General features: G+C 31.4%; 1 protein-coding gene across 1 annotated transcript; it reads left to right on the forward strand.

Annotated features, from left to right (window-relative positions):
• Positions 1-3612: 3612 nt before the first annotated feature.
• On the forward strand, positions 3613-8791 carry LOC139517186 (zinc finger protein ZIC 4-like). Its single transcript, XM_071307912.1, has 2 exons — positions 3613-4634; positions 8135-8791. Exons 1-2 carry the CDS (start codon positions 3758-3760, stop codon positions 8683-8685), a joined length of 1428 nt encoding a protein of 475 aa, XP_071164013.1. The 5' UTR covers positions 3613-3757; the 3' UTR covers positions 8686-8791.
• Positions 8792-12376: the final 3585 nt, after the last annotated feature.

The following is a 12376-nucleotide window of genomic DNA, read 5'->3' on the forward strand; positions in this document are numbered from 1 at the left end:
TCAAAGTTATGCAACAGTGGGTACCTACAACGGCTCACCAGGACAAGGGACAGATACATACTAATAAGCATCTAATCTTTAGCTCTGTCATTCACAGTTTAAAAATATCATGGTGACTTAATTAATAAAATCTGGTTTGGAAATTAATGTGTTCCATCGTCAGATGGTTCCCATTGCATACAATAATTGAACCCTATGGATTATTGAAATAAGTGAAAGAAATGGTATACCAGAACATATTTAATTCACTGAATATGCAATTTTAATTGACTTGCTAATTGAATCAACTAAGTATATAAGAACCCCCGTCAAGAACATGCGCGGGTTGTACATATATATGTTAATATTGGAACTGGCAGCCACGGGTTACTAATTATAAGTTTTATCATTCAGTCATGTGATTGGTGTTTTTATTTTGTGTGGCTAATTAAGACCATACTTATATATAATTTGTCAAATTTGGGTTAATCTGGCGTTTCCTTCTTACGATGTCAGAGATTAAAGTCGTTATGGACATGTGGCTGAAATGAAATAAAATCGCCACTTGCTGTTGACAAGCTTAATACGATTATTTTCTTTTGGAATGTTCGTTAATTTTTTTTATAGGTGAGCACAACGAAATATCCTAAAATTCTAAATCTGTTTTTAAAAGCACACAGCCTTATTTGGTGGATTATAAAAGTAAACAAAAAGTAAAATGACTAAATATTGTTCTGGATGTTGAACTTCAAGCAGGATGTCAACCCTGTTAGAGCAAAAACCATTACATGTAAGAATGGCAACAGATCGACCAGATGAGCCAGGCTTTAACCTTGGAACAGTTTATCTAAAAATATAAATGTTCCTGCTTTAACGTGCGGATCACATAGACCACAGGAAGATATTACATCACAATGGGAATTTTATTCCCACAATGAGCCAACTACTCTTTCCCCTAAATACGGTTTGTGTCGTGGTAGACTTTTTTGGACAAATTTTGTCTGAGATAGGAAAAGATATGTGTATTATTATGTAGTTTTTAAAAACCTCACCAATATGCAGTTTCATTTAGTTTTGTTTCCAAAATTGAAATATTTCCAAAAGCATTTCTTTTGAAATTACATGTTATACCAAATTCTTACATTTTGGTAGGATATTATGTGCATGCGATTTTGAAATAATAAAAAACAAATATATTTCTTACTTCAAATAAATCAGAACACAAAAGAAAATGAATTTTATTATATTCCTTTCTTTGGGACAAACTAGATAAATGGACAGTATTTATCTCAGTTGTCATCTTTAATTTTTTTTACATATTTAATGATTCAAAATATATTTGTTTTGAATTCGTCAAAAGTTATTACCATATGAAGAAGAAGAACATATAGAAATATTCTCATCTAAACGAAATGTTCTTTAAAAACAAATTTCTGTATCAATTTGCCAATTTTGGTTAAAACAAACACGCCTTTCATTTAATAGTCAATGGCAGAATATTCCCATGCTGACGACCGTGCTAAACCCTCATGGGAAGTCAAATTTGTTACAACAACCCCGTTGTGTGAGAGAGCATAATTACTACAGTTAGTGCATTACTATCAATGAATTTTGAATTTACGATAATTGCTCTTTGAGAGCGGACCATAGAGAACCCTCCTGTTAAATGTTTTAGTATATAAGCAAGTTTTTAAGCGATTGTCAATGCAACCCGTTGTACATTTATGCACACAGATGCATTTTATTGGTCAATATGGATAGAACTGAAATAAAGGGGAAAACTAAAATAGATTGTCAAAAATTAACTATTGCAGAGCAAAACTTTGAAGTCTCATTAATGTCTATAAGGCTTAAATATCCACAAAAATAAAATATGTACTAAAATGAAAACGTTTATCCAGAGGTCCATCTGATGCAGTATAATTGATACCATGTAATGTTGTTATGCATAGTGTATATATGTATGCATACATATATAAGACATAATCTTTGTTTATACATAATTCTTAAATGGTTGTCTATTCGGAAATCTCTTTTTATATACAACTCGAAAACGTACATCTTCGATAATTTTCTTCCAAGTTGAATAAATAAATAAGAATGGTGGTCCAAGGCAATTTTCGCATCAATTTCTGCAAATTCCAATTTTCATCTATATATGCCCATATGAAGTTATGGAGATGTGGTATGATTGCCAATGAGACAACTATCCAACATTGACTATTGACAATTGTTACCAAAATATTCAGAATCATGGACTGCAATCTGTATATACGTTTAGACCAAGGTGTAGGTATGATACAACCTCCTTGTTTAGACGTTATTCACTTTCGTTTTTGTGGGGTTATCTGAATTTTCAATAAACGACAAATTTCCTTTCGAAAGATGTGGACTTTTTCGGTATGCTGGTAATTTTTTAAAGGTTTTGAATTGTACAGAATCAAAGACTAATATCAAACATTAAGCGGAAACTAATGTTTAAAACAAATAACTTTTCAATGACTGATTTTGTAAACTGTATCATTTCTAGAAATTGGATAAAATTACAAAAAAACTGTTTTTAAAGGGAAGTTTATTAGAAATTCAGATTCAGTAATAATCGACAATAAAATTAAAGGAATGAACCCACAACAGATCTGTGCCTGTTAATCGAAGTTGTCGTAGGATCTGTCTTGAGACATACCGTAGGACATGGTCTAGAATGCATGAACATATAACCACTATCCGGATACATAGTGCTATTAAGATTATCTTACCTAGAATGTTTTTTTATATAATAAATTAGACCGTTGGTTTTCCCGTTTAAATGGTTTTACACTAGTCATTTTTGGGGCCCTTTATAACTTGCTGTTCGGTGTGAGCCAAGACTCCGTGTTGAAGGCCGTACCTTGACCTTAAATGGTTTACTTTTATAAATTGTTACTTGGATGGAGAGTTGTCTCCTACCACATCTTCCTATATCAAGTAACCGCCTTCCAAAGTGGTGGACTGTAAGTATATAAAAATTAAAAATTAAATAAAACTATGCATTAAAATTAACCGATGAATACAATGATAATATTGAAATAACGATAAAATATTGTTTTAAATCATATCAATAATATTAGTATAATAATTATAAAAAAAAAATATAGTAAATTTTAAGAAAGAACAACAAACAAACCAAATATTACTACGTACAAAAAATAACAAAATTAATTGTAAATGCTACAACCGGGTATATAAACGGTAAAATTATTTTACTTTTATCTTTTTTTCGGCTATCAGCAGGGAACAAACTGCATACACGTATACAACATGATAAAATAATATGTACGTAATAAAAACAAATATTCTTACATCTTCATTTTTCCATTTTTTATACAATGTTATAAAATTACCATTAACAATTCTGAAAATGAAATAATTCTATTTATTTGAAATAACATTATGGGATATCTCATATATATCAATAACATCACATAAACTTGATATATGATTTACCGATACACAATCCTGATTCTGCGGAAGAGATGGTTTTCATCCAATCGCTTGCGAGAAAGGCGTGACAGCATGACAGGGGTGCTCACCATGAAAACGGCTTGTCTGAAAACATTGATTGAAGATTCATATAGATTGTAAACATATCAGTTTAAGCATTAACAGCGCCAAATAACAAGTGTAAAGTGTTGAAATGTAGAAATTTAACAAACTATCACCTGTTCTTGAAGAATCAGCTCTGCATGTTTACAGTTAAGCTATTGTAAATAGACAAATAAACTGGAAAATTGTCTCAATAATGATTGCATCTTTCATGGATAGAAGTGACCCCCAGCATATTTCTCCACCAGGGGTCAGTTACGGTCACCCGGAAGGAAGTATGATCCAGAACCAACAATATAATTATTACAATACTCAAAGTAATGGGTATACGGGTGCATATTCTAATGTTAACAATATAAATTCCAGGGACTTGTTTTTAAGGCGTTCTGAATTTGGATTGCATGGATCCATGAATGATACCAATATTCCATCTCGGACGCCCGGAATGCTATTTCATTCCTCTTCTGGATATCCCTCCCATCATCATCACCAAGATGTCAGCACACACGTTTTACTTCAGGGTCTTCATGAAGCTTCACCTTACCACAGCTCACGCCAAAATGTGCCTCCGCAATCTGGATATTTTAATATTCCTGGACATACAAGTGACATGTATTCCCGTGGTGATCAGCTTGGATACAATTCATTACCTCGTACAGAGCAGTACCATGATCATTCGCAACAATCTTTCCTCAATCACATGAACATGTTTCCGAATGGATCGTCGTCCTTTTTTCGATACATCCGACCTCCTATAAAGCAAGAACGCACGTGTTTATGGATTGACCAAGACCAACAAGAACCTAGAAAGGCATGCAATAAAGTGTTTTACACAATGCATGAAATTGTGAACCATATAACTATAGAACATGTCGGAGGACCAGAGCAAACTTGTCATACGTGTTTCTGGCAAGAATGTCCACGGGAAGGACGACCTTTCAAAGCGAAATATAAACTGGTCAATCATATTAGAGTTCATACCGGAGAAAAGCCATTTCCGTGTCCGTTTCCGGGATGTGGAAAAGTTTTTGCCAGATCTGAAAATCTTAAGATCCATAAACGAATACATACGGGTAAGGATACCAACAAATATCTTGTATATTTCTAGTGGATTTGGACCCTTCTATACAAAAAGATTATGTTATTTTTTAAATTAAATCTTGTGACAAAGCCAATTAATAAATTAACCGTCAATCTTTTAATCATAGTTAATTTAATAGAAAACAATATTATGATATCGCAGTAGCTTAAATTTGAAAACATCCGAAAGAAAAGGAAATATTAAAAGTCCAACCAAGAATTTTAATAACTGAAGTAAATTATAAAATCATAGTTTCTGATATTTATGAAAATCTACGCTTCAATATTTCGAATAAAAACAAAAATAACTGAAACGGATTGAAATTGGAAATGTTGTAAATGCACAGATTTAACTTTCTGGTAAAACAAATGTATATGTGTTTAGAAAATCACAAAACGGTGTATTTATAATTTTTAGTCTTTATTATTCTTCACATCATTTAATTGTTACACATACTTAGCAGAAAAATATTCCACAAACGTGCAAAACATATGTATGTACCGGATTACAATTGAGCCGTATCTAGCTTCTATTTCAAACGTTCTAAAAGACTCAGATCTGTATCATAATAAATATTTATAATTTCACACCGTTTCACTTTTTGATGGCAAAATCATTAGAAGGACACAAAAGTTCGACTTAATGGTTCGTTCACTATTAGCATGTCTCAATTAAGGAATTGACGATATATCTTAGGAATACTGTTAAAAGCATACATTTCAAAATATTCATCAAGAAACATATTTTAGAGAGAGCATGCACATTTTGCCGTTACTATCACAAAAATGTAAATCATGTACATTTCTCCCTTTTGACAGATGCTTAAATCATTATGATGCGTTATGTATTGAAAAATAATTACCTTGTGAAACTGTCCCTTCTAAATTATGAAGGAGAAAAACCCTTTGTAGAGAGAATCATTACTTACATTATTCCACCGAGAGGGAATAAATGGTTTTGACAGGGAAATAAAACCTTTGATCTGAAAAAATAAAAGATTTCAAGTTAAGATATTAAACAGAATTTGTGAACATAATTACTTGCATTTTGTAATTATTTAACGTTCATGATATTATAAATTTATTGGTTGCATATTGCAAGGTTAATTCGTCCATTGTTAGTTATAAATATTGCACATAATTAATATTTATCGTTTTAGATAAATCACAAAATATTGAAACCGTTATCTTTTATCATACAAATATTTAAATGATGTTCATCGTTTTTGATCGAGTTTTTTTTTTTTGTGTGAATTTTTCGTAAAAGATATATTTAAAATTGTATGACATACATTTTGGAACAAGTGGAGTAATTTGGTACAGCACGTTGATTCCTTTGCTTTTGTATTATGGTTATTGTTTTGTTCTGCAATGCAATATTGTTAAAATGCAATTTCAGCTTAATTTTGTTTAAACAATTGCAGTTAAAAGTACATCTTCAATTTAGTTACATTTTAATCTTTTTACAAATAGACAAAAATTTATAAAATCTGGTTCATGTATTTATGTTTCTGTCAATGCTATCTTGTGGACTTAAGTTGGTCCAAATGGCTATCGGATATTTTCTAAATATGATTTATTAAATAATCAACAAAAGGTTATCTATTTCCTTTTTGTAATCATTTCAAATAATCCCGGTTTTCATCGGTTTCCTAATTCAGAAATCAGTTCAATAGATTCTCGCGTCAATAATCTGAAAGGGTTAATCTCGTTATGTGTCAAAGTTTTAGGTTTTGCACAGCTGTTTCATACTAAGATGTTTTCTAATATAAATCCATTGCAGCTAAATATGCTTAAAACAACAAGTTTTCTCAGCGGTTTATACATGTTAAGTAGAATATTATATACCGATAAAATTCCAATCAATTTTATGTAAGTAATGTTTTTTCTACAGTAACTCCTTCATTAACCGTTTTTGTGAAATATCTCTTATCTGTTCTTTCATGCGGTTATACCCAAAAATTTAACTCCATACTGTCAAGATTTTCACTGCGGGAGTGTCAAAGTTTGCTTAAGAATACGTAAGACCAACTGCGAGAAGAGCTAAAGTAATCATGGAATTATGTATGTAATGAGCCAAACTGGTCACTTCCTTCAAAAGGTCATCTGGGAATTAGTAAAGGCCGTTTAATTCTCCCCGACGGCCGTTCCTAAATCATTTAGTTATAAAAGAAATCAGTTAATCTTTATTTCTGGGATGAAACACATCAATAATGAAGAATTACTTCCAATAAAGTGGCATTTCTTCATTTTTGTGCATTAGCTAGTTGGTAATTTTTTTATTAATTTTTCATAAAATCTAAAATTTCTTGTGTTATATTTGTTATATAAAAGTTTATTAATTACTTTAAAATATTAGATTTATAAGCAGCCGAACAAGGTTTTTAAAACACTTGATGTTTGTATTGAGTAGTTTTCTCAATGACGAATCACTTCATAGCCATAATGATAATTATTAGAACAAATAAGATAAAAGCTATAAACTAACAAATAGAAAATATTTAAAAAATATTAGAAGTGAACAATTATGACGTCAGAAATAAAATATAACGCTGAATACATTTTTTAAATGTTTAAATTAATTCATTGATTTATCTATTTATTATAAAACCCCATTTTTTTAAATTTTAACTTGTTTATAAACTATACATCTACTATTGAAATGTTCAAATGGTTGTTAGTTTATTTGTCTGTGTGTTTAGACAGATTAAGAAGCTTTTTCATAATTCTGTATAAAACCTTTTTGTTTTGGATATGCGTTCGAAAACATATAAACAAATAATTGGGATAAACGCAAAACATTACATATATTTTAAGATTATTTTAATTTAATAAAAGGTTCATAGATTATTTATTGTTTTCATTCGCATGCATTGATTTGTAATATGTTTGACAAAACATATTTTTTTCATTGGACGGGAGGGGGTTTTACACGAACGTTTAATTCGAATCGAATGCGAATTCTTAAATCGGGTTCACACACTCTTCTTTTTTTTTTATTCGAATCGAATTTGAATTGGCTAATTCGCATTATCCAATTCGCATAATAGATGAGTTTTCGTTAATACGAATTAGTTAATTCGCATTAATTCGAATTAAACTGTGGTGTGGAGACTTTCTAAATTGCAATTCGAAGTAAATTAAAATGAATTGATTGTTAATGCGAATTAAAAGTTAACGTCGTTTGGTCTTACAGTGAATTTGACGCGCATTGCAATTCGAATTCGAATTTAAGTTCGGTAAAACGTTTCGAAAGCGAATTAAACTAATTCAAATCAGTAAATGCGAATCGAATTCGAATTACGTGTGAACACAGCATAATTCTAAAACTTTGACAATACCAACCCTGAACTTGCGTTTTGTTGCCTTGTACTCAAATATACAAGCAAAATTTAGAATATTTTATTGACTATAACTATCAACTATAACTGCAGAATAAATAAATCCAAAGCAAATGAATGAGTTTTATATTTTCAATCATTTTCTATTTCAGGTGAAAAACCCTTCAAATGTGAGTTCGAGGGATGCGATAGACGATTTGCCAATAGTTCTGATAGAAAGAAGCATTCACACGTTCATACCAGTGATAAACCATACTACTGTCGAGTACGGGGTTGTGATAAAAGTTATACACACCCCAGTTCTCTTCGGAAGCACATGAAAATTCATGGAGAAATTACACCTGCAATGGAAAAAGATGCAGAAGAAATGGCAGCTTGCGGTGCAGGAGAATCACAAACAATATCTCCAGCAAAAACAAAAACTACATGGAATTCACCAACAGTGCTAAAAACAGTGGACAAGAAACCAGACGTTTCAAATCTACCACTAGTCAATTCGGAACCACCGTCATCAGCGCCGGAAATTCAAAAATTAAATGACTGGTTTGTGTGTCATTCAAGGTCAACTATACCGCCATCTGTAGTTAATAAAGAACATCAGAATATGGGCTCAGTCCCCTCCCTACCAAGTGCTCCTCCACCTTTACCGTCCGTACCTACGTTACCATCGTTTCATCACATCCCTATTATGCAATATTCATAACATGCAAAGACGAGGAATAATGACCTAGTCACATATCACAGATGTTTATAAAAATAATTCTGTAAACAGATTTATTTATTATTATAATTATATTGATATAATATTTTGGGTTCTTTTCTTTTCTTTATATGCATATTTACCAGGGAATCAGCTATTAATTTCGAATAGTTTCATTCTATACATTAAAATAATTAGTATTAGTGTTCTGTAACTCGAATAATTTCAGCGCCCCTTACGGTCATTGTCCTCCAGAGTGATCGAAGTGATCGTAATATAGCGACTGGATTATTCGGGTTATCGTGTTCTGCTGTACTTTTCGTATATAGAGGAGAGAAGTTAAAATGATAATTTGTATACAGCACTACACCGGATCTTGTTCAGTTAAATACATGTATTAACTTACATCGTAGTGAAAAAATATAAAACATTAAAATAGATCATGTCATTTAAATTAATCAAACACACAATAACGTGCAATATAATACAAATGCCACCGTGACATCTTATAGTATCTTTACACGCCCCCTAATTCTATACTGAGGAACCAAAAATTAGACATAACTTGTCATGCTTGTGTACTATTTTCAATATTATAAACGCAGATATAAATTTAATACATTGCACACAATATTTAAAAAAAGAAACTTTTTTATATAGTTAGGCCGTTGGTTTTCCCGTTTGAATGGTTTCACACAAGTAATTTTTTGGGGTCCTTTATAGCTTGCTGTTCGGTGTGAGCCAAGGCTCCGTGTTGAAGACCTTGACCTATAATGGTTTATAAATTGTGACTTGGATGGAGAGTTATCTTATTGGTAACCATACCACATTTTCCTATATCTATTATTTATCAAGTACTGCTTTAAAATATGTATCTAGCTGTCGGTAGTTGTTGTTTAGTAACATTGTACACTTTAAGACGTCCCTTCCTAGCGCAATATTATAAACGCATATATAAATTTAATGCATTGCACACAATATTTAAAAAAAGAAACTTTTTTATATAGTTAGGCCGTTGGTTTTCCCGCTTGAATGGTTTCACACAAGTAATTTTTTGGGGTCCTTTATAGCTTGCTGTTCGGTGTGAGCCAAGGCTCCGTGTTGAAGACCTTGACCTATAATGGTTTATAAATTGTGACTTGGATGGAGAGTTATCTCATTGGTAACCATACCACATTTTCCTATATCTATTATTTATCAAGTACTGCTTTAAAATATGTATCTAGCTGTCGGTAGTTGTTGTTTAGTAACACTGTACACTTTAAGACGTCCCTTCCTAGCGCAATTTTTACCAAAGAACCAGTTTACGAATTTATCTTTTAATGAAACTTTTGTAAATCGATGCTGTTATTTTAAATTTTTTAATCTTAACTTGTCAATCATTTCAAGCAAAAAATGCTAAAAACATGAAAATTTGTGTGTGGCCTATACTGTATGATCAGTATAATTTGATGTGATAAGTTTTCGAGGTTTTTTATGAATAGTAAACCAATACAGTTTTTTATGAATAGTAAACCAATACAATTCGTATTTGTTGACAACTGCAATAAATTACAAAAAATAGATTTTTCATCTAATTCATTTAAGATATTGAATTAAACTTTCTATTTAATTTAGTCTGTTGCTTTGCATAATTTTATCTACCACTTGGGTGTTTAAGAAAATTAAGATTAAAGAAAGATCTTGTATCATTTTTTTTTAGTTTTTTCTAATTCTAACTTTCATCTGTCAAGGAGAAATATAATCACACTTTTATGACCGTGTCACTTTTTTGTATGCTTTCTGATTAACACATAAAAGGGCGTGCTTTAGCAATGTCATTTTAAAAGAAAAAAGCATAAAAAGCTAAAAAATAAAATAAAAGCGTCGTTGCAGTTATTTACTTCTTATATGAAGCCGACTGTCATACAAGTTAGAGGTTTAGCCAACTTTAAACCAGGTTTAACCTACTATTTTCTACATAAAAATGGCTGTTAAAAGCCAGGAATATGACAGTTGTTATCCATTCGTTTGATGTGTTTGATATTTGATTTTGCCATTTGATTAGGGACTTTCCGTTTGGAATTTTTCTCGGAGTTCAGTATTTTTGCGATTTTACTTTTTGTTTATAAACAATAAGAACACAATTGCTAAATTTTTGACACAAGCAATATGATCGTGATATCAGCTATGGTTCTACTAACAATAGTTCAAATACACCATCAAAGTTTAGGTCGCATTTAGTTTTTTTTAAAGTATATCCGAACTCATTTTTTATCTCTATTTTTTTTAAAGGGGGACATATAGATTTACAAAGACCAGTATAAATATACGTGTTGTTAACATGCGTTTCCTTACCTGTCTAAATATAAGTAAAAGGCGATTTTAGAATTTCTTCTTTTCTATAATTCAGTATTTAATGTTTTGTTTAATGCTTACATATTTTTACATACATCGGTTGATCATCTTTCTAAAACTGTGATCAAACCAACCAAAGCTGTCCTTGGTTGCGCTAATTCGGGCCTTTTTTTTATATCGCAAACCGTCTTATTTGTTTATCATTTTATTTTTGTTACATGCATACCTGATAAATTCTGTTCCAAAATTGTGTTTTAAAAGAATAGAATACTATGTGTCATTTAAATTTACCATGTGTTTATGCATCCATTTCAATAATTTGATTAAATTTTCTAAACCTTTAAAATTAACATTCATTAAAGATGAGTAAAAAGTGACTTTAAAACAATCTAACGGACTTTTAAACGTGTTTAAATACGCCATATTCTTAATGTGCCTGTCCCAAGTCAGGAGCCTGCAGTTCAGTGGTTGTCATTGGTTTATGTGTGTCATATCTGGTTTTCGAAAACTGTTTTGTTAAAATTAGGCCGTTAGTTTTCTCAATAAAAATGTTTTACATCTTTCATGTTGGGGCATTTTATAGCCTTAGTTAAGGATTTTCTCATTGTTGAAGGCCTTACGGTTGCCTTTAATTGCTTACAAACTTTGGTGGATAGTTGTCTTATTATCAATCATACCACATCTCCTTATTTCTGTTAGATATGGGAGAGAGTTTAAGGTATCAGAGTCAGTCAGCAAAAAGATTATTGGTTATTTTTTCTGTATGCTTGTAAATATAAAAAAAGATGTGGTATGAGACAACTCTCCACAAGAGACCAAATGACACAGAAATTAAAAACTATTGGTCACCGTACGGCTTTCAACAATGAGCAATGCCCATATCGCATAGTCAGCTATAAAAGGCCACGAAATGACAATGTAAAACAATTCAACGAGAAAACCAACGGCCTAATTTATGTACAAATAATGAAAGGCACAAATCGGGAGCGGATCCAGCCATTTTAAAAAGGGGGGGGGGGGTTCCAGCTATATGTCCCCATTTAAATGCATTGATCGGCCAAAAAAAGGAGGGGGTTCCAAACACCGGACCCCCCCCTCCCCCCGGATCCGCCATTGTACATACAGAATGCTTGTAATATTAGCTAATGAGCTATAAAACGTTGATCTATGTTTTTATCAGATATTTTGGGCAATTAAAAAACACACAAAATAAACCCAAATTATGCTTCAATAATTTAAAAATCCACCATATTGAAAAAAAAATTGTGATGTATACACGAAGTACAGGATGAATAAAGAATGACTAAACACGTTATCTGGGAAGATTATTGAAAGATGAAAAGTTTATCTCAAATAC

This window comes from Mytilus edulis, chromosome 3 (assembly GCF_963676685.1).
Source record: "Mytilus edulis chromosome 3, xbMytEdul2.2, whole genome shotgun sequence".
In the NCBI taxonomy this organism is placed as follows: domain Eukaryota; kingdom Metazoa; phylum Mollusca; class Bivalvia; order Mytilida; family Mytilidae; genus Mytilus; species Mytilus edulis.

Coding starts and splice junctions, on each gene's coding strand:
- LOC139517186 (XM_071307912.1), top strand. CDS start 3,758: ATGATTGCATCTTTCATGGATAGAAGTGACCCCCAGCATATTTCTCCA. Junction 4,635..8,134: donor CCATAAACGAATACATACGG/GTAAGGATACCA, acceptor TTTCTATTTCAG/GTGAAAAACCCTTCAAATGT.